General features: G+C 41.7%; 1 protein-coding gene across 1 annotated transcript in view; it reads right to left on the bottom strand.

Annotated features, from left to right (window-relative positions):
• Positions 1 to 26,973, bottom strand: part of CFAP46 (cilia and flagella associated protein 46) — a 267,974-nt gene that overhangs the window by 86,555 nt on the left and 154,446 nt on the right. The window contains exons 36-43 of the mRNA XM_040361829.1: positions 25,182 to 25,325; positions 23,271 to 23,471; positions 16,766 to 16,872; positions 14,857 to 15,039; positions 11,691 to 11,823; positions 8,789 to 8,986; positions 4,722 to 4,910; positions 4,285 to 4,401 (exon numbers count right to left, since the gene is read on the bottom strand). Coding sequence (XP_040217763.1) covers positions 4,285 to 4,401; positions 4,722 to 4,910; positions 8,789 to 8,986; positions 11,691 to 11,823; positions 14,857 to 15,039; positions 16,766 to 16,872; positions 23,271 to 23,471; positions 25,182 to 25,325 — 1,272 coding nt within the window. The remainder of the gene's footprint in view (positions 1 to 4,284; positions 4,402 to 4,721; positions 4,911 to 8,788; positions 8,987 to 11,690; positions 11,824 to 14,856; positions 15,040 to 16,765; positions 16,873 to 23,270; positions 23,472 to 25,181; positions 25,326 to 26,973) is intronic.

Here is a 26,973-nt window from a genome sequence, read left to right as displayed (position 1 = left end):
ACCGAGCCAGCGGGCTGAACAACAGAAAAAAAGAACAGATCTAAAACAAAGGAAGTGGATGGAGGAATTCCCCCCTATTGCAGAATTGTATTCTGAGGCCTAGTACACACGAGAGGATTTATCCGCGGATACGGTCCACCGGACCGTTTCTGCGGATAAATCCTCTCGAGGATTTGCGAGGATTTGGATCCGATGGAGTGTACTCACCATCGGATCGAAATCCGCGCTGAAATCCCCTCGCGATGACGTGTCGCGCCGTCGCCGCGATGATGGCGCGGCGACGTGCGCAACGCTGTCATATAAGGAATTCCACGCATGCGTCGAATCATTACGACGCATGCGGGGGATCCCTTCGGACGGATTGATCCGGTGAGTCTGTACAGACCAGCGGATCAATCCGTTGGGATGGATTCAAGCGGATAGATTTGAAAGCATGTCTTCAAATTTTTATCCGCTTGAAATCCATCCCAGGGGATAAAAATCCGCGGAAACAGATCCGCTGGATTGTACACACCAGGGGATCTATCTGCTGGAGCCGGTCCGCGGATCAATTCCAGCGGATGGATCCTCTCGTGTGTACGGGGCCTGACAGTGGGACCTGGCGCTGTCAGAATACAATGATCATTGGTGCAGCCGATTGGAAAAATTGTTTTCCAGCTTGTCCGTTTAACAAAATTTAATCTAACGATTGAATTCTGTCAAACACGGAGAGCTGCGTGTAGATCAAAACCAGACCAATAAGTATCTGTATTTCTGTAAATTATTATAATTGTTAGGGATCGACTGATTATCGGTGAGGCCGATATTTCCTTTTTTTTTTTAAGTATTGTATCGGGCACAAGCATACCCGATATTACGGATATTGCTTTAGGGGGTTTTACCGTGGTGACGATCACCACGGTACCGTTCTTTAGAGCGGACAGTCAGCTTTATTGTAATAACAACCGATGCGGCTCAGCAGCCACTCGGCTGTTATTACAAGCAGCGGGAGGGGACACCCCCCCCCCCACTGCTGCCGCTCGCCCGAGCTCTCCCATCCCACCGGGAGGCCCGAGTAACCAGCCAAAAAACTGACCGGTTGGATGAAGGCCTGAACAAAGCCGATGCTTTGTTCGGGTCTCAGAACTAGTAACCTGGAAGCGATGTGACATCACTTCCCGGATTACTGGCATCTTAAAGGCGGCAGTTTAAAAATATATAAAGTATTCAAAGATCTTTTGAATACTTTCAAGTGCAGAGGAGGGGTTTGAAGACTTATAGACCCCCCGATCCCTCCACAAAGAGTACCTGTCACTGCCTATTACTGTCCCAAGGGATGTTTACATTCCTTGTGACAGCAATAACAGTGATAAAAATAAATAAGTGTAACTTTTTTTGTTAAATGTACAGAATATCGGCTATCAGCCTGAGAGGTGGCCAAAATATCGATATTGTATCCGCACCGAAAAAAACGATATTGGTCGAACACTAATAATTGTGCAGGCTAACTTGTGGGAGATTTGTTTTAGTATTTACCTTCTTGGTTAATCATACTTCAAATCTGACTTTTTAACTTGAGAGTTAGGGCCCTTTCACACTAGCGGACCGTATGTCTGCATTTTCATCCGTCCGTTTGCGGATGAAAAAGGGACATACATGGGTCCCTATGTGATTACGGGTGTCAGCGGATGAACATCCGCTGACACCCGTAATTTGTCCGCCTCCGCAAAGATCCGCATTTGCAGACGGAAGAAATCCTATTTTTCTTCCGTCTGCCGGATCGGATCGGATGAACACGGTCATACGGTCCGTGTTCGTCCGATCCCCCATAGGGCAGAGCGGAGGAAACACAGGGCAGTCCCTGCACAGTGTGCGGGGACCGCCCTGTCAGCTGCCAGCTCAGCGGGGATTTTACGGAGGATCCCCGCTGAGCAAAGCGGACACACGGAGCGGATCATTACTGATTAATTATTTTGCAGTATATTTTCTCCAAGACTCCAGACAATTCCCAGTATATATGCATATATTTATATATCTATGTTTATACACTATACTGTCAAAAGTATTGTGACACCTGCCTCTAAATGCACATGCACATGACCAGTCTTGGTCAGTAGGGTTCGATATTGAGTTGGCCCACCCTTTGTAGCTTTATAAGCTTCAGCTCTTCTGGGAAGGCTGTCTACAAAGTTTAGGAGTGTGTCTATGTGTCTATGTATCTATCTTTTTTTACTACCATTACATTCGGCATCGTAGCGCGAGCTACAGTATGCCGGTCTTAAATTTTTAATCCCCGTACTCACTGTGCTATGGATCATTGAAGATTCCGGGGAATGGGCGTTCCTATGGTGAGAGAAGGTGATTGACGTCCGGCCATGGCACGTCACGCTTCTCCGGAAATAGCCGAAATAGGCTTGGCTCTTCACGGCGCCTGCGCATAGCCTGTGCGCAGGCGCCGTGAAGAGCCGAGACCTACTCCGGCTGTCTTCGGGGAGCGTGACGTGCCAGAGCCGGCCGTCAATCATCCTCCCTCTCCATAGGCACGCCCATTCCCCGCGGGAGTCAGAATCTTCAATGATCCATAGCACAGTGAGTACGGGGATTAAAAATTTAAGACCGGCATACTGTAGCTCGCGCTACGATGCCAAATTTAATGCTAGAATCATGTTAAGGAGGGTGAACCACCGCTTTAAGCCTCGTACACACGCTCGGTTTACTCGGCAAGAACCAGCAAGAAAACTGCTGGCAGAGCTTTCTTGCCGAGTATACTGTGTGTGCGTACAAGGCTTTCAGGTTTCTCGTCAAGAAAACTTTCTTATTATTCAATCTTTTCTACCTATATATAAATTTGTGTATATTGAAATTTATTTACTATTTTATGCTTCATATGCTGTTTGTTAACACACTGTACACATATACTGTAACAATGCTTTGTAACTTGATTATATGTTGTTTAAATACCAATAAAAAATATTGAAAGAAAAAAGAAAACTGCCTGAAATCTCGACGAGAAAAATAGAGAACATGTTTTCTATTTTCTCGTTGTGTTTTCCTGCCGAGAAACCTGACAGTGTGTATACTTACCTGTCGCCGTGGAAACCCGTGCATGCTCAAAATGACTGACGTTTGCGCAGTAGCTTCCTAGGCATAGGTAGGGTGCAGCAAGATGGCGGCGACGGCATTGAATGTGACGAGCGCATGCTCGTCGTACGTGATGATGTCAACGCGCTCTTGCCTTTCAAAAGAAACATGGTTCTTTTAAAAAGAGTGTCTGTACACTCGGGCGGCAAGAGATTCTTGCCAAGAATCTTGTCTGGAAGGGCTTAAGACTGGGATGCCATTAAAGTTCATGTGTGTGTAAAGGCAGGCGTTCCAATTAGGGCTGTGGAAATTAACTATTAATTCATTGATTAATCTTTAATTTTTTTGATCGATCAAATTTTTTTTGATCGATCAAAATTAATTTGATTGCTACTCGCCTCTCCGCCGTCTTCCGGGCCTTCAGGGAGTTCGGTCGGAGATCCGGTGAAGTCACGGACACCGGCGGGGCTTGCTGTGTCCATCTGAAGGGCTCCTTTGCTGTGCCTTCATATCTGCATGACGGCGGGACCTTACTATCTGCCACACGCAAGGGCTGTTACACTTCTCTCTATCAACCTGGGATTCTACAACCATCCACTGGGAGTTGTGATAGTTCCCTTCACGTGACATCTACATGCCAACGGACTGATGTTAACCTCTCCTCATCTGGATTCAGCAGTGGTATCGTTGTACACATTTTTATACCAGTATCATACTTAGCTACATGTTTTTATGACTGCTTTTGCTACCGTTTGGTATTACTCACACCATTTTTACAGTTTATGTAGCTACATCGATTTTTATCTCCAGTGCAATATTTATTTTGTTACCTACTTAAAGTTTTAATGCTATTCCCATTGAGCGCTGCCTTTGTGTGTTTTTTGTATCCTGCTATCCATTTTTCCAGTGGTTGGTAGCTGCACTGGGAATCAGCCTGCAAGGAGATCAGCTAAAAGTAGTTGGATCTGTATGTGCTTTATAATTAATCAAAATTAGTCGATTAATCGATTAAAAAAAAAAATTATTAATCAAACACAAAAATTTTGATCAGTAACAGCCCTAGTTCCAATACTTTTGGTAATATAGTATATAGTATAGTGCATGTGTATATATATATATATATATATATATATATATATATATATATATATATATGTATGTGTGTGTGTAATAATCTAAAATATATACAATACAGCTTCCATACACAAAAAAAAAAATGCTTACCTTAAAAGCTGCAGCTTTCCTTGCTAGCTGATCTAGATGTTTATTAGTTGGCTTTGTATTGGCATCAGGCCATTCAGATTCACTATCTCCAATGTCTCCTGTAGTTTTTCTTTCATCCTATAAAAGAAAATGAAAGGTGAAATAAACAATTTAAGTAAAGTGTTGTTTTAGGCTAGTTTTGAAGGCATAGATATACTGTATATTACATCAAACAGAATACAAAAATATGGCTGTACGTAGAAATTGCCAGCAACCAGCAGGAGTGCCATGCCAGTGTTGTTTTATTTAAGGTCTTTCCAGATTGCTGATTAGAACATATAAAATGTGAAGCTATTTGTACGCAGCTGTGGCTTTTTAGAAGAGTAAATCTCTTCGTTTTTGCTGTGCATCTCTTTTCTCTAATAACAGCAAACGCAGATGACAAGAAATAAACATACCAAATAATGTTCATTCCAGTACATGTCTGCATCAAGCGGATCGACTGTAAAAGACTGCAGCAGGAGGCATCTTCCAGTAAGATACAAACACCGTGCCTTCAGATCATTACAACCACCTGCTAGTGTCAAAGCACTCGCCAACTGAGACAGCGTGGAGGAAGATATTGTACGGCGAAGCGTTTTCCACTCCTGTACCAAACAGAAAAACGTCAGGAGAGCAGTTAATGAAAAACAGTTACATCATTATCATAGATAAAGAAAATATAGGTCCTGTAGTGAGTTATTGTGGCCATGACATCAATTGAAATTACACTTAGGAAAAATTTATCAATAACAGTAGGTCACATATAAACTACAGTAGATTGCACAAGGTTTGTCAACATAACATCCAACCATCACAAGTATATGGGGTTGATTTACTAAAGACAAATACTGTGAAATTTGCAAAGTTAATTGTACAGTGCAAGGGAATTTCCCCAGAGCTTGGTGAATGTAGTAAAATTTTACTTTACAAAGAATTCCCCATCATGTGCAAGGAAAATAAAATAAAAAAATATAGCATTTGTGTTTGCACATGATTGGATGATGGAGGTCAGCAGAACTCATTCACTAAGCTCTGGGGAACATTCCCTTTCAAAGTGCAACATCCCTTGCAAAGTGAACAGTCTATTTGCTTTTAGTAAATCAACCCCAATAAGTTTGTTAGACATTCCCTTTTTGAAGCATTGGCATTATTATGGTGTTTTCCCCCTTTGGCAACCCCAAACTGCTTGACTATTCATCTTTAAAGGGGTTGTAAAGGTTTGTTTTTTATTTTCTAAATAGGTTCCTTTAACCTCCCTGGCGGTATGATTCTGTCTGGAATTACGTACCAAAAGCGGTACAATTATTTTGCAAGGAAATTTGGCGTTTTATACTGTAGGCCTGTAATTCTTAGGAATAACTCATTTAAATCTGACAAAACAAGAGTCTAGTAGGCATCCCGGGTATGAATTTTTTTTAAAAACAAAATGATAAATTATAATATAATAAATAATTATAAATAATTATAACAAATAATAATATAATTATAATAAAAATTATTCAATAATGTAATCAACTCAAAATCACTGAAATTTGCTCAGTTGCAGAATTGTTGCTGTCATTACTTTTATTTTTTTATGACGAATTTCCCCACAAATCGCTATCGCAAAATTCTGCAAGTGATTATAATTTATTATCACTGTTTTCTAGCTGCTCTAAAACCATTTTTGACATAAAGGGACACTTTTGGTTGCTATGGACAATCTACAGTTTGCAGGGAGAAAGAACAGTTTTTATTATATAAAAGAACATGTAGGACACTGGGCAGACCACTAGGGACATGTGTATTTTTTACATACAGTACTGTAATCTATAAGATTACAGTATACTGTATGTAATGTGTTTGTTTACTTTTTTGAATTTGGCGCCGTTCTCCGCCCCCGTGCGTCGTAACGTCGCAGGGAACGGAAATCGGCAGCACACGGGGACACTGTGAATCGAAAGAGGACCCGCTCGCTCACACAGCGGGGATGCATCGCAGGATCCAGGGACAAGGTAAGTAACTTTGTCTGTTTTATGCTGCGAAAGGTAAGCCGCGCCGCTGCACGCTCTGCACATCTACCCCGAGCGTGACTCAAGGATACCGATCCTAGCATAGAAAAACAACCCCGAGTCACGCTCGGGGATACCGCTAAGGGGGTTAAGCTAGTGCATTGTTGGTTCACTTACCTTTTCCTTCGATTTCCCTTCTAAATGTTTTTATTCTTTGTCTGAATTTCTTACTTCTTGTTCCTCCTCAGTAAGCTTGCCCCCATCATCGGAGCCGTTCTGGCTGGGGGTTAGTCAGTGTGCTTGCCCCCGAAGGAAACAAAGCACCAAAACCACATTCTAAAGTACTATTTTCAAGCACTATACTAATAATGCTCACATATTCCAGGATGCGTATTAATATAATTGCTCAACAGAACTATTTAATCACATACTGTATATCTCCCAGCCACATTAAAATGAAAGTTCAAATGAGACAAAGACTGATGGTAATGGCTATATGTTCTCTGCAAAGTGTTGCATAAAAATTAATGCTAGCTAAGAAACTGTCTAAATAATAAAAATAAAAAAATACAAATTGAAGAATATTACAGCTGTTGGTTATTTAAAAAAATAAATAAAAATAATGTAAAAAAGGAAAACTGTTTCTTTGAATGCAGTCTTCTGCTGGAGCAGCCAATCAGTGCCTCAATTTACACAGAAATGCACGAAATTCAGACTCAAGATGAGTACGTTCCAGGAGATGGTGAAATACATGTTGGTTGTAGGTGTGGTTTGTTTAAATTGCAGAAGCATAGAAAAGCCGTGGACCTAAATTAGTTTTTTGACGGTAAACCACAGGTAAAATCTAAGTACTAGAATAGGTTTTTCAGGAAATGTTGCCCAATAACACAACCGGGAAATTCACAAAGAAAAATGTCTCCTAAATTGCTGGACTGTGGCAGGCCAGATGGAACAGTGACGCAAGCTGGACCTGAACCACAGGTCACCATTTAGGGATGCCTAGTTTAGAGCCACTACAGCTGGTTTACTTATGTGATTGGTGTCTCCCTCTGTCCTCCTCTCCTGTTTAGTTTAGTCTCAGTTAACCCATTCCTGTTTCTTACATGTTCCCTAAGTCAGCATTAGTTCTTCGCAGAGACAGGGATTAGGAAAGTCTTCTTCCATTTCCAAAGACTGAAAAAACATCCTCTGTATTAATTAGTTAATTAATAGCTTGCTTCTAATAATTTGTTGTTTTGTCCCTTCCATAAGCTCTATTAGGTTCTCCCTTACCTGCCTGCTAGGATCTCCTTTTGACTTCTTATATGTGCCCTCATACCCTAGAATTGTCTTCAGTTGTAGATCATAATCAGTTTTATTCAATATAACAATCCCCCTTATCTAAATATTTAGCTTCCATGGGAACTTCTATCTGGTTAGAAAATTGATTATGATACCAGAAAAAAAGTATTCTCCATCGCCATTTGCAATCTTAAAGGGGTTGTAAAGGTAAAAAAAAATCCCTAAATAGCTTCCTTTACCTTAGTGCAGTCCTCCTTCACTTACCTCATCCTTCCATTTTTCTTTTAAATGTTCTTATTTCTTCTGAGAAATCCTCACTTCCTGTTCTTCTGTCTGTAACTACACACCGTAATGCAAGGCTTTCTCCCTGGTGTGGAGAAAGCCTCTTGAGGGGGAGGGGGTGAGCAGGAGTGTCAGGACGCCCACTAACACACAGCTCATTTCTCTATCTGCAAAGTAGAGAGTGTCCTGACTTGCCTGCTCGCCCCTCCCCCCTCAAGAGGCTTTTTTCACACCAGGGAGAAAGCCTTGCATTAATGTGTGCAGTTACAGACAGAAGAACAGGAAGTGAGGATTTCTCAGAAGAAATAAGGACATTTAAAAGCAAAATCGAAGGATGAAGAGGACTGCATTAAGGTAAAGGAAGCAATTTAGGGCAAAACAAAATTACCATTACAACCCCTTTAAAGGTTTATTTAAAAAACAAAACAAACATAACATACTTACCTCCAATGTGCAGTTTGTTTTGCACAGAGTGGCCCTGATCCTCGTCTTCTGGGGTCCCTCGGCGGCTGTCTCGGCTCCTCTTTGCAGGAGCTAACCTCCCTCTGGGAAGTGCTCTCTCAAGGAGGTTAGCTTGCGTGTGCGCTCCCGTGTGATACAGTCGGCGGCCATAGCCAACGACTGTATCACTCGGCCCCGCCTCTGGCGCGCTGCATCATTTATTTGATGCCTCAAGCTGGGGGAAAGCATTGCGGGATCGCGCCCGTGGATATTCGGGGCTCAGGTAAGTAAAACGGGGGGGGGGGGGTTCACCTTAATGCAAAGGAAGCATTAAGGTGAAAAAACACAAAGCTTTACATCCCCTTGAGAAAAATAATTGCAATTAGATGTATTTGTATAGTGTATAACTCCCACACCAAGCAAGTTCAGCCCGGGGTATGTACCCATAGACAGAAGAACACAAAATGCAACTGTAAAAGCTTTCACACCTGTTCAAGAGAATTATAATCTGGGGTGGCTCTGACAAACTCTTCCACCATGACACAAAGGGCTCCTTTGCTTTTTTCCTCCTGCATCTTTTTACTTTCCTCATCGATGAAAAGATGCATTATTTCCAGTGACAGTTCAGCAAAATCCAGTTTCATTTTAGCAAGTTTTCTCAAGACAGGCAAACGGGTACCCCCTGCCTGTAACACAAAATGAATTCATGCTGAGACATAATCCACAATGTCTAAAGATAGACTAATATGTATTGTGAGAAAAAGGCAGAAAAGAAAAGAAATACTTCAGATAAACCGTACAATGTATGGCATGCACTTTGTATAAAGACTATTGAATTAACACATTTATTTCTTTATTTAGCATTAGCTAAATATAAGCCAAGGCACCTAATTTTACCACAAAAAAATGGGAAAACGTATTGACTCGAGTATAACCCATGGTGTCCATCTGCATGCCTCACTTTGCCTCACTGTGTTCATGTGCATGCCTCACTGTGTCCATGCCTCACTGTGTCCATGCCTCACTGTGCCCATTCCTCACTGTGCCCATTCCTCACTGTGCCCATTCCTCACTGTGTCCATGACTAGACTTATGTTTAACATGGGAGTATATAGAAGGGGTACCCGGCTTCCCCAAATTTCAGGAGATCAGGCGCAAAAAGGTGACTCGAGTATAAGCCAAGGGGGGCATTTTCAGCACAAAAAATGTGCTGAAAAACTCGGCTTATACTCGAGTGTATAGGGAATGTTGAAAACAGATTATAAATGTACAGATTTGTGTTTTGTATATGTGACTTGGGGTGTCTCCATAGATGACGCAATTCTTTATAACCTTTGAGTTTATTGTCAAAACACCTTTTATTTTACCTCTGCTTACTAATTCGTAAGTCATTCTTATGCAACTCTCAAAATGTTTGTAAAATTTCTCTGAATTTCTTTATTCTTTGTGAAAAATTTCAATAAAAACATTGAAAACAGAAGAGGCAAAAAAAGAAAAGAGAAATAAAAAAAAATACAGAAATGGCGGAGAGGCTACGCCGCTGTAACTTACTTTTTGTGGGTTTGAATTCTGAAAGAATTTGCGCCGTAAGTTACGGCGGCGTAGTGTATCTCTCGCGGCGTAAGGGCGCGGAATTCAAATTCGGCGGGTAGGGGGCGTGTTTCATTTAAATGAAGCGCGTCCCCGCGCTGAACGAACTGCCCATGCGCCGTCCCTAAAATATCCCAGGGTGCATTGCTCCAAATGACGTCGCAAGGACGTCATTGTTTTCGACGTGAATGTAAATGGCGTCCAGCCTCATTCACGGACGACTTACGCAAACGACGTAAAAAATTCAAAATGCGAGGCGGGAACGACGGCCATACTTAACATTGAGTACGCCACCATATAGCAGCTTTAACTATACGCCGGAAAAAGCCAAATGGAAACGACGTAAAAAAATGCAACGGCCGGTCGTACGTTCGTGGATCGTCGGAAAAAGCTAATTTGCATACTCAACGCGGATTTCAAAAGAAACGGCACCTAGCGGCCGCCGAAAAATTACATCTAAGATCCGACGGCGTACGAAGACGTACGCCTGTCGGATCTAGCCGAGATGCCGTCGTATCTTGTTTTGAGGATTCAAAACAAAGATACGACGCAGGAATTTTGAAATTACGCCGGCGTATCAATAGATACGCCGGCGTAATTTCTTTGTGGATCTACCCCATTGTGTCCGGTCACTAAATCTTCTGAATCATCATCCCACATGCATCACCCTCAATTGTTTCCTCCTTGAAAAGAGAAAAATATGAAGAATTTCTAAATTAACAGAATTTATAATTTTAGTCTATCTGCCCAACTCCTTCAACATGTTTTGTATTACATTTGATGCACCCCATTCTTGCACTGAGGAAACTAGTGCAAAGCATTGTGAATGACCAAGAGTTTTACAATGCATGCCAACATATTTCACCTTGTGAAGGTTTATTTTGTATTATTAGAATTATTACTTACATTGTATTATTAGAAATAACCTGCATTTGTATAACAGCACTATTAGTCATACCAGCATCCGATTAAAAAAATATAATTTACACAGTGGACATAGAAAGTATAAGGCATGGATACATAGATGACAGTTCTAACAAGAAGTATAATTAAGAGAATCCACAGATTGAGTTTCAACTTTTGCTTTTGAATGTTCTATGTGACACTGATGCTGACACACTAGAACTAATGCCGCATACACACGACCATTTTTAATGTCATGGAAAAAACTATGTTTTTCTCGACGTGATTCTAGTCAAGCCTGCCCTGCATGCACAAGATCGTGAAAAAAAATGCTCAAGCAAAGCACGGTGACGTACAACACATACGACGGCACTATAAAGGGGAAGTTCCATTCGGATGGCGCCACCCTTTGGGCTGATTTTGCTGATTTTGTGTTAGTAAAAGTTTGGTGAGAGAGGATTCGCGCTTTTCAGTCTTCGTGCTTTTCAGTCTGTTACAGCGTGACGAATGTGCTATCTCCATTACAAATGCTAGTATTACCAGAACGAGTGCTCCCATCTCATAACTTGCTTCTGAGCATGCACGTTTTTTCCCCATCGTTAAAGCTTACACACGACCGTTTTTCACGACGTGAAAAACGACACGAAAAATTAGAGCGTGTTCTAAATTTTTAATGGCCATTTTTCACAACAAGAACAATGCTCTGGAGCCCACACACGGTCGTTTAATGGCCGATTAAAAAAATTGCATTTTTCTCGTCATTAAAAACGGTCGTGTGTACGCGGCATAAGTCACACAAATACATCTAAAAATCAGATACAATAAGCTTCTAAAACTGAAATTAAATACAATCAAGACAAAATATGTTACCAGAGGGAAGTTAATTGCATTGTTTACCTCAGTTCGGGAAGTATTTTCAATGCTGTACAGTATTTGCTCTAGTATGCTTATCGCTTTCTCTGCCATAATATATGCATCCAAATAGTAATTGTGTTTACGGTGTTCATCGTCCACTGTGCTTGCAAGGATCCTTTAAAAAAAATGGAAATAAGTGAGTCAAAAATAATGAGAATGCTAGAATAAGGAGGCCAAAATAAGCAGAAAAAAAAGTTATACAATTTTTTCAACCACTCTCATTAAACTGGAAATTTAGGTAAATATTTAAAGAGAACCCATTAATTCAGTAATGCAGTTACTCTAAGGCCCCGTACACATGACCGGATCTATCCGCTGGAACTGGTCCGACGAACCAGTTCCAGCGGACAGATCCGGTCGTGTATAGGCCCGAGCGGACAATTGTCCGGCGGATCGGACAGTTTCCAGCGGATAAAAATTTCTTAGCATGCTAAGAAATCTGTCCGCTGGAAACCTGTCCGTCGGACAAATCTGGTCGTCTGTACGGACTCACCGGACTTGTCCGACCGACCGCCATCACTCGCATGCGTCGAAGTGATTCGACGCATGCGTGGAAGTATTTACCTTCCAGGGTCGTGCACGTCGCCACGTCATCGGCGCGGCCACGTCACCACGTATGTTTTCCGCTGGGATTTTGGTCTGATGGTGTGTACAACCATCAGACCAAAATCCGGCAGCGGACATATCCGATGGAAACGGTCCGGTGGACCGTTTTCAACGGATAATCCGGTCGTGTGTACAAGGCCTAAAACACATTAGTGTAGACCTACAGTCTAAAAATAAATATTAATTGTTCTACCAATCCTAAACCCACAGAGAGGAACAAAAGTAGCTTGGCTCTCATGGAGTACCCACCTGTCAAGTTGTTTGTTTTGTTGAAGGGGCTTGTGGTTGTGATGTTCAGACAATCTATGGCTCTGCCAGAACACCAGACCTTTGTATAGCAGAGGCTATATAAACCACATCCAGAATTTTTCATGGCATGATAGACACCCACTTTTCTATCTCGGAGGGCTAATTAAGGTTCTTGTGACAACTTAGTATACTAAAGTATATTGCCAAAAGTATTGGCACACCTGCCTTTGCACGCACATGAACCTTAACCCTTTTACTGCCTTGTCCGTACAGCGGCGTACTGACCCACTTTCTCCCTCTCCTATAAGCTTATGTTCACTTCAATGACCATAAGCTTATATCAAAATCTGCTGTTCAGAATTATTAAACACAAATGCGACTCCCTTTCCACCCATGCTGCCGCTTCCCTGTCCCCTGTCTCTCCACCCCGCTGCATCCTTCCATCTAAAACTGCCCCCCCCCCACTCTCCTATCCCCTTCAGCTAATTAATATTAATCAATAATATTAATATTAGCACTTATTACCCCCTTCCGCCCAATCCAACCCCCCCCCTGCAAACCTGCTCCCCGCAGCCACCATCATTAGCCAGCATCTCCCTTCTTCCACTCCCACCAGCTTCAGGTGCTGCATGGTGCTTGGGGGGTCCAGATGTGTCCAGTCAGATCACCCCCTCAACTGCCCCTGCACCCTGATCCATGGTCGCTCTGAGCGGCATGCCTCCTTTCCCTCGCTCCACCTGTAGCTTCTCCCTGTACAGAAGTCCGTGATCTGTCAGGCTGGGGATCGCATTGGGGGGGAGCGGTATGGGTGGGGGTGAAGTAGGGGTTTGGGAGCTTAGTAAACGTGTTTATCATGCTTCCCCGTGTAGAAGACAGGGCGCATGCAGCGATCACTACTGATCGCTGCTATATGCCCACTGACACTGAAAGCTGATATATTGTAACCGCAAGTGTTACAATGTATCAGACAGTCATTTTATGAATGAATGGAATCTCTATACAGATTCCCATTCATTCAAAAAAAGTGCTGCAGAGTAAAGGGACCATCTTCAGTCTAAAAAAAAATGACTGTAAAAAAATTAGAAAGTAAAAAAAAAAAAAAAAAGACCCCCCCCTCCACCGATACCTCAGCTTCTCCTCCCGGCCAACCCGATCCATCCCGATTGGCCAGGAGAAGAAGTCGGAAGATGATCGCGAATATTATTTTGCTATTGTCACAAGTGGGTGGGTTCGGGGTGCAATGACCAAGCCCACCCTGAGCCCAACCCTTTTCAAGCCAATTAGAGCCTTAGGCTCTAATCATGTGGTTGGAAAGAAACAAACTCAGGGGGACAGCACCTCAGAGCCCCTAATGGACCGGTCGCTCCTGGTAAGACCCCTTTCACATGGAATGGACTCTGTCAAGCAGATTCACCTGTTCAGCGGGGGATCTGTCTGCTGATCCCCACTGAGCAGGTGGATGACAGGTCCGTGTCTGCTCCGCTGACGCAGAGCGGGCACAGAAACAGCCCACTGTTCTCTATGGGGTGGTTGGATAGAAAACGGACCGCATGTCCATTTTCATTGGATGCCATCCAATTCGATTTGCTAGATGGATGGGGAATGGAATCCCCATCCATCTGTTTTTAGCGGACTGGACTGGATCGGATGCAGGCGGGTGTAAACAGAAACATGCCCATTTACATCAGCTTCTCCATAGAGAACAATGGGTGGTCCGATTGGGCCTGCCTGAAAAACAGACAGGCAGACCCGATCTGTGTGCTTGTGTGAAAGGGGCCTAAGGCCTTGTTCACACAGGGCATACACAGCGTACCTTTACAGGGATGCACAGGTGTTCTGTTCATCTCTGTGCAGGCAGTCCCATTGATGTCATTTGGGATGTAGCATCTGCACGAACAGAGCTGTTGCTCCCAATTTTACATCCATGTAGGTCCACATGCATGTCCCTGAGCTCACACTGTCATGTACCCACACCCACACAGATGTCAGATTGGGAACAGCAGCTATGCCTGTGCAACTGTTGCATCCCAATTGACATAAATGAGACTGCCTGTATGGTAATGCATGGAACAACTGTGCAGATAAACATTGCCCCCCATGGCCCCTCTGCGAAAAGGATATACCTCAAATTGACAGCCTTGTCATAGAATGAAACATGCAGAAAAACTAAATTGCCAGCACTCAGCAACTTCTCTGCAGCATATTTTATTGAATAGCAATAATTTTCATTAGGTAACAGTTGCTTATGTGTTTCAGCCTAAGTGGCCTTTATCATGGACAATTATTGAAATACCTAAGGATAGTTGAGTGGTCCATTAGGAATTCAGCTCTGTACTCCTTGTGTCCATAGCGCAGAAGATCAGCTTCTATTTGACTCATTTTATCGCACATATTAAGCAACGTCACAACAGTCTGAGACGGCGTAGTTCCACTACTAATCAGATCTTGAGCATTTTTAAATAGAACTAAAAATTTCCTGTAAAAAAATGAAAATATAAATATGCAAAAACCCACAAATCCTCTGGCATTGTTTTCTTATATTGTCATTTTTATTCATATATACATATATATATATATATATATATATATATATATATATATATATATATATATATATATATATATATATATATATATATATATATATATATATATATATATATATATATATATATATATATATATATATATATATATATATGTTAGACAAAAATATGGAAACACAAGGTAAAAGAACAAAATTGTTACTCAATATGGTGTTGGGACTGCCTTTGGCATCCAAGACAGGCTGAATTCTTGTGGGCTGTCTTGACTCTCCAACACCATATTAGGTAACAATTTTGTTCTTTTACCTGGTGTTTCCATAATTTTGTCCAACCCCTGAATTTAGCTATATTGTTAACTACAACTGGGATTTAGAATTGCAATGGATCCTACTATGCAAGTTCCTCCTATGTGTGGTTGCAGGAAGTGACATTATAGCTCTGCCCCTTCTGGCAGATTTATGATGTATATAGTGGGTGAAAGTTAGTGTTGTACTGTGGAAGTGAGGTAATGAAACTGTTCTCTTGGTTCCGCCATTTGGACTTCTCCTGCTATGGCCTTTCTAGTACCTGACAGCAGCCAATTGTTATATGGGAACAATAGCTTTAACATTATGCCAGACGATGTGGGTTTATGGACTTTAACATAGTACTTAAAGTTATATAATGCACCTGTTTTATGTCATTAGTATCTGGAAATTTTGCCATTTTATCTACATACTTAACTCCATTTCTTGGAGCACATCAGGGGACACAGAGAAGGCCATATACTTAACCATCTGGGTTATGTGCCACCTATAGGTTAATGGACACTGGTAGATTAATCAAAAAGGAAGTCCTCCCCTGTATAACCCCTCCTATACAGAAAGTACCTCACTTTTGTAGCAAGCAATGAATTCCCAAAAAGAGGGGAGGGACCTCTGTGTCCCATAATGTACTCCAAGATATTGATTCTACAGGTAAATATGTAGAAAAAAAATTGAATTTTCTTTATCGCACATCTTGAGGGGGGAGGGGATGAGCAGAAGTGTCAGGACGTCCACTAACACACAGCTCCTTTCTCTATCTGCAAAGTAGAGAGCGTCCTGGCCCTCCTGCTGCCTGTGTCCCGTGATGTACAATAAAGAAAAGACAAACTTGGCTTTTGGCTGGATGTGTCGTTGTGTATTTAAGTGTCAGCATGTAAAATGGGTTTGAATGCCACTGGGCCACAGGCAGCTGTACGAATAATGTTATTTTTATAATATGGCCCCAGGTGCTTGGTTGGTCCTTCTGAGCCTTAGCCTGGAACCACGAGTAGAGTGCAGGGCTTTGCAATCTAAGTAACTCCCTGGTGAACTGTGTATTTTTTTTGGTGGGCCAGGGGGATGGTGTAGTGGGGTTTCTAACCTGCCATCAGTACACACTTGAGCAGACAGTTTGGATCTGCGTTGGGCACTGGGGCCAGAAATAGGACAAACAGTCCAGACCCTGAGTAACCCTGCTAACAGGCTAATATTAAGTTCAAAATAAATACCATAAAACACATTGGTCTTATCTGGCCTCACTAGAAAAAAAACCTGACCGACTTTAGTCGAGTTTTCCTCACACAGGCAGCCTTCAGCTACAGATGGGGCGATAACTTATATCCATGTGAAAAAAGAAAAGACAACTTCTTACCTTGCATTCAGTTTGGCTATAAAAAGTCCATATTCTGACTCCCTGTTTTTTTCTTTGTGCAACATGGTTTTAAGAGCATTTATTGCGGTATCCAAAATTTGACAGGCCTGAAAAAATTATTACACACATATGATTAACAGTGTAAAATAATTGCCTCATGTGGTTATTTGTAAGATATTTGTGGTTTGTCAGTTGAGTTTACTCCATAAAGTTGTTAGAATAAATTCAGCAATGTTCTCCAAGATCCAATTACTGCTTGTTTTTCTGATAGCTGTGGGCTGACTTTACACTTACATTTGGTGATCAGCCCTGCATTAAGACTGGGATCATGGTAACTGAAAGCCACTCGCCTCCCATTTCTTTTCTCACATCTTTCCCTTTACCTTCATTTAGTTTTTCCTAAGGTATAAGCCCAGTCTTCCTGACTTTATCTGAAGTCTAAAAAAAAAATAGGACTGGACATACACTTTAACTTTCACATCATACAGTACATAATGCCTAAACCTTAAGCATTATTGTGTAAATGACACATTTACAGCTTAACACCTTAGTAGTATTGTTGATTAAATGACTAAAATGCTATATTTAAAGCGGAGGTTCACACAAAAAGTGAACCTCCGCTTTTTTGGATCCCTCCCCTCCTCCGGTGACACATTTGGCACCTTTCAGGGGGGAGGGGGTGCAGATACCTGTCTGAGACCACCACTTTTGGGTCTGATCCCCGCTGGAATCCAGCCTGTGACGTCACCCACCCCCCCTGCTGTCTTCTGGGAAACACTGTTCCCAGGGGAGAGCAGGGACCAGTGACGGTGCACCGCGATCCTCGCGCATGCGCAGTAGGGAATCAGGCAGTGAAGCCGTCAGGCTTCACTTCCTGATTCCCTCACCGAGGATGACGGCGGAAGCAGCCGAGGACCGAGCGATTGCTCAGCCTCGGCTGCTGACATCGCGGGCGGCGCTGGACAGGTAAGTGTTAATTTTTTAAAAGTCAGCATCTGCCGTATTTGTAGCTGCCGACTTAAAAAAATTAAAATCGGCGGAACCTCCGCTTTAAGGAGCTTTGGTTAATTTTGAAATATTACATTACAGGTACTCCAATGTGTCTTCTTCTATGGTTGAAAACATGTTTTATACATTACATAAAGGTGTTTCTGATCAGAGGATGATCTTGCTACATGCAAGCTCAGCTATGCTCACAATTTGAATGAAAGCTGTCATAGGAAAAATATGTAGACTGCCATGTTCAATTACTTCTAAAAAATTAAGTCCGGGTGGGTCTGGACTTCCAATTTTGTCATTTTCTAAAATAGTGTAGAGCTGCTAAAAGTTTTTATAGGCTGGTTGGCCAATAGCAACTTCCAGTAAATGGTGGATGGTTGTGTTTTCAGTACCTGAGGTTTGTTAAAATGAGTAAATTATAAGTATTTGAACTATTCCAATTTTCATGCCAGGGCTGCTCCATTGCCCAATTATGGCACTAATGTACTAATGTACTTTTGCTGTTGTGTTGGTACTACAGTTAAATATTTAAATATTCTGTGTTTTTCCTGTTTTTTCCTTTTCGCACACGTTCAGAATGGGGGATCTACAGGGGGGTGGGTGGGAGGAATTAATGGCTAACATCCAGAAGAACTATCAGGGGAAGGAACAACTCACTTCTGATCTGTCATCTCTTTTCTTTAATCTCAGAAAGACACTTGAAAAAAAATCAGCCCTATATTGGCATATCCAATCATTGGAGAGATATATTGGGGAACATATCAATCCCATTGGCTTAAGAATTCAAATATTTCCAATGTTGGATAATATTAGCAAAGACCTTAAAACCAATTGGGAGATGAAACTCAGTGAATGTTCTGAGAATTTAATAATGTTATTACAAAATGAGTATAGACAACAGTTAAGGCGACAACAGATCCTCAAATGTATCCAATACAAAGTGGAAGGGGTGGTGGACACACTCGAGGCACACAAAATGGGAACACCAGAGGTTCTTCTTCCACTAGAGGTAAAACCGTTTCTCGTAAAGAACTCTGGGCTATTCCGAAGGCCCAACGTACGCAGTTGGAGGATTTTTTAGACAAAAACAGTGTGCCCCAGGTGCCTCCATTGCCCTTGACACAACTAGTAATGGAACCCTTTGTGGTCAAAATTACACAGGGGGGAAATTAAACATTAAAAATTAAACATTAAACAGACTTTAAGGCCCTTCGGGACCTAAATCTGCTCTTGGAAGAAAATGCACCCTTGAATGAATCCTGGGAGGGAAACCTGGAGGAGGGGGAGAGTGATGAGGAGGGAGGGAGGGATTAGGAAGGGAGGGAGGGATTAGGAAGGGACAGCATTCATCAGAATCTAAATCCTGAGCCCTTAAGGCTCTCAAAAATAATTTAAATATTACAATTAAAGGATCCGATAAGGGTGGGAATATTGTCCTTATGGACAATATCGACTATGAGGATGTGTGTTTGAAAATATTAAGAAACACCAAATGTTATCAGAAGATCTCTACTTCAACAGATGATAGAATAAATGGAGAATTTTATCAACTTGTGGATGAGTCATTCAGGGATGGAGCCATTGATAAAGATACTTGGGATTTTGTTCGTACTAGATATCCCCGCCTACCAACCATGTATGCCCTCCCTAAAGTACACAAAAACGTACACAACCCGCCGGGAAGGCCAATTATCTCTGGTAATGGGTCCATCTCAGAGGGGGCGAGTCAGATAATTGATCAATACTTAAGACCTCATGTGTTGGATCTACCTTCGTATATGAAAGACTCGATCCACTTGCTACAAATTTTAGAAGATCTTGTCATTTCCCAAACAGCCATATTGGCTACAGTCAACGCGGAATAGCTATATAATAGCATCCCGCACAACTTAGGAATTCAGGTCATCAATTGTGTGTTAAGACAACGACCAACGACGGATTGGAAATGTAATCGCTTCACTGTGCAAATGCTTGATTTCATTTTGCGACATAATATTTTTCTCTTTAAGGGCTCTCACCTGGAGGAGTTTGAAAAATATTTTCTTTTGGGGGGAACATGCCTCTATGCACGCTAGCCACATTTTGATGTGGCAGCGTTACATAGATGACATTTTTATAGTTTGGGACTGGTCAGGTGATGATCTAAAGGAGGTCTTGAAATTAATGAATACCAAAGATCTGAATTTGTTCTTTACAATGTCATACGATCTGAACTAAGTGAACTTTCTAGATATTAGTATATGTAAGGACCCTCATGGCAAGATCAGCAGCAAACTGTTCAGAAAAGAAAACACAGGTAACACAATATTACATGCGGATAGTTTCCACCCAATAGCCCTTAAGAAATCAATTCCTTTCAGTCAATTTCTTTGTATCAGAAGAAATTGTACCTCTGACTTTGACTTTCAGAGGGAATCCGATGATTTAAGCAACTGTTTGATAGCAAGCGGATACACCAGAACAAGCTTAAAAAAGGTATTTAATTGTGTCCAAGGTACAAAGAGACAGGATTTGATATTTAAATCTAAGGCCGCGTACACACGGTCGAACATGTCCGCTGAAACTGGTCCGACCGTGTATACGGCCTAGCGGACAGGTTTCCAGCGGACAAAAGTTTCTTAGCAAGCTAAGAAACTCGTCCGCTGGAAACATGTCCGTAGGACATGTCCGATGGTTAGTACACCTAATCGGACATGTCCGCTGGTTATGATGTGTAACCAGCGTCCCAAAATCGAATTGATTTGACGCATGCGTGGAAGCATTGCACTTCCGTGTTTGAGAACGTCGGTGTCTTCTAGGTCACCGCGTTCTCTGTCCGCGGGGATTTTGGTCTGATGGTGTGTACACACATCAGACCAAAAGCTCCCAGGAGACATGTCCGATGAAAACGGTCCGCGAAGAAAAAGAATAACAAGGAGAATGTGACTAGAATTATTATGAACTTTTTAAATTTAGAAAATTCACTAATAAATATTAGTACAGGGGAAATGCAAGGAAAGATCCCTGCAGGACTTTTGGTACTTACCCATGTGGCGCATTCTCCCAGTGCACAGTTATTGGTGGGGGGACCACACTGGCACTGCCTAATGGGGAGACATTTACGCGCAGACATTTTGCTAATTGCAAAACGCAGGGTGTTGTCCATCTCATGCAGTGCTAGTGTGGGGCCTTCTACGTAGGAAAACTAGACAAGAACTGGGTAAACAGATAGAGAAACACATGCACAGCCTAAAAATAGGAAATGTATATCTTCCATTAGGAAGACATGTTGCAAGGAAACATAAATATAGAATGCCTAAGGTAATTTTCTCAGTGGTAGAGAGGATCCACATACCCCGAAGATGGTGTGATTGGAATAAGGTCCTGCTGCAGCACGAAATGCGCTGGATCAGGTACCTTAAGGCCACACGCCCCCAGGTTTGAATGAAATTGAGAGCTTTAGGCCTTTTTTGGAAGGCTACAGCTCAGGAAAAACTGACTGAAATCTGAGACCAGATTTTCTTTTTAAATGACATTTTTCCCTAATTATGTATTTATCATCTTTGCTCTGCGTTATGGGGGATTTCTTTAATCCATACCTTTGTGGAGTCTTTTGGATGATTGACCTTCAGATGTCACCCATTGTTTTCACTCGCACCACTCTCCATATACTGTATACTATTTTATAGTAACAGTTGTTTTATTTACATCTTTCCTCTGCTCTTTGCCTGTGGGGGTGGGAGGACATTTTTTGATACAGGATATACACACTTTGGGTTTGTTTATTTTGTTGTTTAATTATGGCTGGGTGTGTTCTTTGTTATTAACATTGAATGATAGTGTGCCTATTTCAGTAGTATTATGTGAAGCATTATCGTTTTTCATGTGTTTGTATTGTGCTGGAATTTTAATTATTTTCCCAAGTATTTGAGTCTCTCTGTGACTATGTTTTTAATCATCACTCGTTCTTATCCGGTGCCAGGGGGGGCCACATGCCATTTGTGTGTGGTTCTTTCTCTTTCCCCCCTGGGTTCATTTAACCTCGGAAGTTCTGGCACCGGTGGTATTTGTCCCTGGTCCGGTTTTGTATCCCTCTACATACACCATCTGTAAAGGATCACGGATCCAAACCCGGGAGTGGTCTGGTTTTTATAACCAGTTCCACTTTATCTCTGTCCCACTTTGAGCTCACATTGCCATCCAGCCAGGTTTTGTGGATCATGTCCATGATATAGAGCCTATTTGGGCCATAACATCCTATTGCCCTTTTCCATCATGGCGGTGCCCGCGTTCCCTGGATGTTTACCTCCGGATCGCGGGAAATGGTACCGATGGTGTGGTGCTCGCGCTCGATTCGGGGGCGGATTACGCGGCGCGTGGTGGAGTTGATAACGCGGCGTGCCCCCAGCATGTGCTGCGTCATCGTATGTGTGGCGTGGCCCATCCTGGAGTGGGTGGCGTCATGTGGGTTGGTCTCTGATGATGCGGCCTGCCTCTGTGCGTGCCGCATCATCACGTGCATGACGCATGTCTGTGACTGGATTAGACCAATAGGGTCTCAGAGAGGGGTTTAATAGGATGCCAAGGGGAATACATGGCGTCATTCCCTCTCCTCAGCTGGACAGCTGTCAGGAGCACTGTGAAGGTCTGCAGGCCCTATATGTGGAATTGCTTGGATGCCACTTTGTGGATCCTCTTTGAAGCTGAAAACCTGATTTTTTGATCTAGGAGTGGAAATTCTCCTTTTTCTGAACTACACTATTGTGTGGGTAAGTTTTTGCCATACACTTCTCCTATTTTTCAGTGATGAAGATTATTATTTGAATTATACCAGCTCCCCCCTTCTTTATGTTTTGGTTTAGCACACCGAATCCATTTTCAAGTGCCATGTTATTGGATAGTCATCCTGTTCCTCTATAGGATGTGAGGGGTCTAAGGCACACCGAGAGACCATAAAGGGTAACCAATACCAGCACTGCAACCTCCATGGGAAATGCATTTGTTTTTTTTAAGTATTTAAAGAAGTGGGTCACATTTTACTTACACTGTTGGGGGTGTGGGAGATGTGACTTAATATTTGTTGTTACTAAATGATTTTTTTGATTTATTATAGACAAAAATACAAAAAAAATATATTTTTGAAATGCGTTGGTCAGCTGCATTTCTTCTGTCTCCGGTTGACCTGGAGGTTTTCGAATTTCGGCTATTGTATCATTTGTATCTAATTTCTTGATAAACTTCATGTTTTTAATGTTCCAACAAAGATATATGTGATATACAATATGATGTTTGTATAAATTAATTATTTTTTTCTATATATTTTGTTGTTTGTTGCCGATACAATCCAACATTAGAGGTTTTCAATATAATTCTAATGTACATGGCATGCCAACCAGACACTGCAACACTGAGTACATACTTGTTCATGGGTAACTCCATACCATTCAATGATATTACAATGTCTGAACCTCTTGAGCCCATGAGCTTTCATAGTAATTATGTAATTAAACAACTAAATGACCCATACCTTTCTTTCTCTTTCTTCTTTTTCTTCACCTAAAATTGCCTCAGTTAATGAACATGTGGTTTCATACAGAAGCTTTGCATCCCTCTTTAGATCTTTGGCTTCCAGAAGCAAAGACCTAGCTTGTCCATGATTCTTCTCACAGTTTGCCAACACAGATAATAAATAAAGGCATTTTAGGTGATCGTGCTTGTCGCCGATATCCTGCAATGAATATAATAGTTAAATTTGCCATCTTAATAATTAAAAAAAAAAAAAGACTCCAATTGATTGAAAGTCTGTGTTTAACTTCAACTAGCATAGTTTACAGCAAAGATGCTCAACCTTTTAAAGAGCGAGGGCCACTTAAGTGATTTGGTAACTGGTCCCGGACCACAATGAAAATAAATTGTTCAGAATTTTACATTTTTTATTTTGAATAGCATAATGAACATTTTCCTCCTGCAGTCGCTGACTGCTGGCGGGAGTGAGAGGAGGAGAAGCTGGATTTCGGCAGTTGTAGGAGGAAAATGGAGAGGATCGGTTCCTGTATATGCCACCCCCGCTGCCCCTCCTGTCCAAGTGTAAAACAGAAAGTGACACACCCCCTAACCACTGGTGTAGCGACAGGATCGCTGCTGCGATCCCTGACACTACACAAGTGGTTGTGGTAAAAACATGCCCCCACCAATAAGGAATGTAAACAAACCCTTATTGTCTTGAACCCTCTATATGGCTTTCACACTGATGTTCTGCTGTTTACCCGGTTGTGGTGCTCTTTCTGAAAGCGTACCAAAATTCCTGAATGCAAGAGTTTCAGAGTGCTTTCAAAAAGTGCACCAGACCCAAAACTTATAATAGAAGTTTACTGCAAAGCACAGGTAACCCGCAGGAAAGATGCAGGTGCACTGCACTGCACCCATGGATCTGTGTCAAAGCAGCCTAATAGTTGTTAACCCTTTAATAAGTGCAAATATGTCCATTGCAAAAGTGCAGTGTATGTGTTGTTTAATACACTGACCTTTTTAGCCTCTTTCAGCTTTTTCTGGCATCGCTCTCCAGACTGCTATGAAGGACCCAGGTGAAGTGCACTTGGTATCATTTGCCTGGGACAGGAGGTGGCGCTACAGAGGGGCTTGATGCACTCTGATGCTCTGGGATAGTCGGTTGGCAAGCCCAGATCACCATCAACGAGTTGCAGACCCCGGACAAGCGCTTCCCTGGTTTGAGGTCAAGAGCCAAATCAGAGGTCTCCAAGGGCCACAGGTTGAGCACCCTTGGGTTACAGCGTAAAGAATACTAAAAATAATTGATTGCTTTGGGCAACAAGTCTGTATTGATACCTGCCACTGCTCTACAGTTGCCACATTTACCCATACACCTGATAGAATTATTCTACCAGGATCAATCAAAGAATAAAGTTGATGGAATCAGCACAAAGAGGGTTTTCAGCCCCTTTATGATGTTATAAAATGAATAAATAGAATGCTTCTTACTTGCTCAGAGCTTCTGTATTTCAGCTCAGCATTATAGTGCTGCACCAGTCGACCTTATTTCCTTTCATCAGTGATCCGGGACCCCCATTAGCTATTGCTATTGCACTCGAAAGACAAAATCCTCCAAAAAAATCTCTGCAGGTTCATTGTTTATTACAAAGGCTGATTGATCAAAGTGTCTGTACTAAATTAATCGGGGATACATCTGACCAGTATCAATAAAAAAACAGAAGGACCAATTATATCTAATAGACAAAAAAAGTCTTCCAATTTATACAGCTGCTACCACAAATGGGCAATAGTTATACATGTTTGTTATCTTTGTTCCAGATGTTTTACATCAAGGTCATTTTCTTTTCAATATCATTTAATCTTTCATAATATTTTATATAGCAACTGTTTTGTTAGTTTGTCAAAGATTTAAGAAATGTGTTCTCACCTGGAATGACTTATATGCTTGTGACAGTAGGATTCTAGCTGATTGGAAATGCCCAAGCTGTATCAATATATCAGCCTTCTCCAGCCACAGATAAGGAAGAGAAAGTCCACTCAATCCTTTGCCATCTGCACGTACGCTCAGTAGCTAAAGGAAAACAACAGGATTAAAATGAATCGGTCCACCAAGATAATCACTTAGTCCAGAAAATATTCACACACAACATAGGTCTTTACAGGACCCTACGTATATTATACATTTCATTCTTACAAGCAAGCCTGTGCTTTTTTCGTTTTATCCACTATGAATCTCCATCAACTGTACAAAAATGCAGAATTATTCATTATTATGTTTTATGAAAAGTAACCCAAAAGCAACCAGAAATCACCTTTTAATGATCTTATTTCAAAAGTTAAAACCTGATTCGTTTCTTACAGATTATTGCACTGTGCAACGATTAACTGAAAAGGCATGATAGTGTCTGACATGGATTAGGAGCCCATCCATCAGTAGTGGAGCTAATGGGATTACAGTAGTGTTCAGACAGAAATAAAACATAATGTAGGTACTGGCTGCTTTGTCCATATTAACCACTAGGCATCCAGCCTATTGCCTAAAGACGGCCACAAGGTGGCTCTCAATTGCCGGGAGGACGTCTTTAGAAGTCCTCCGCTCCTCCGGCCACTGGGCGGCGCGTGCCTGGCGGCCGCATACACTGAGATGCTGATGCGCGTGCCTGGCGGCCGCGATGTCCGCCAGGTACCCGCGATCGGCGGTTACACAGACAAGAAAATGGATCTGTGTGTGTAAACACACAGATCCACATCCTGCAGGGAGAGAGGAGACTGATGCCGTGTTCCTTGTACATAGGGACACAGATCGGTCACCTCCCCCACAGTTAGAAACACTAACAGGGTACACATTTAACCCCTTCCTCGCCCCCTAGTGTTAACCCTTTCCCTGCCAGTCACATTTATACAGTAATTAGTGCATATTTATAGCACCGATCGCTGTATAAATGTGAATGGCCCAAAAATGTGTCAACAGTGTCCGATGTGTCCGCCATAATGTTGCAGTCCCAATAAAAATTGCAGATCGCCGCCATTACTAGTAAAAAAAAATAATAATAATTCTGTCCCCTATTTTGTAGGTATAGCACCTACAAAATAGGGGACAGAATTATTATTATTTTTTTAGCATATTGCGATTTTTTTTTTTACCAAAAATATGTAGAAGAATACGTATCGGCCTAAACTGAGAAAAAAAATGTTTTTTTTTAAAAAAAAAGTTTTTTTTTTTTTAAAAAAAGTTTTTTTTTAAAAAAAATATGTTTTTTTTAAAAAAAATGTTTTTTTTAAAAAAAATGTTTTTTTTAAAAAAAATTGGTATATTTATTATAGCAAAAGTAAAAAATATTGTTTTTTTTTCAAAATTGTCGCTCTTTTTTTGTTTATAGCGCAAAAAATAAAAACCGCAGAGGTGATAAAATGCCACCAAAAGAAAGCTCTATTTGTGGGGAAAAAAGGACGTCAATTTTGTTTGGGAGCCACGTCGCACGACCGCGCAATTGTCAGTTAAAGCGACGCAGTGCCGGAAGGAGGGGGGTATATGTGCCCAGTAAGCAAGTGCATGTAAAACTAAAACAATTTTTTTCTTAAAGCATAACTCTGGGTGATCTATGTACACTGCAAGGATTATAACAACCTTTGTTGCAGATTCCTACCTTTTTGTTATTCTGAAGAAATCCATGTGTGTTTCTCTATGCCTCTGTACCGAGTGGGTCTAATGGGAGTGG

The sequence above is a fragment of the Rana temporaria genome, chromosome 8 (genome assembly GCF_905171775.1).
Source record: "Rana temporaria chromosome 8, aRanTem1.1, whole genome shotgun sequence".
Classification (NCBI taxonomy): Eukaryota; Metazoa; Chordata; class Amphibia; order Anura; family Ranidae; genus Rana; species Rana temporaria.
This window is presented reverse-complemented; position numbering and strand designations above follow the sequence as displayed.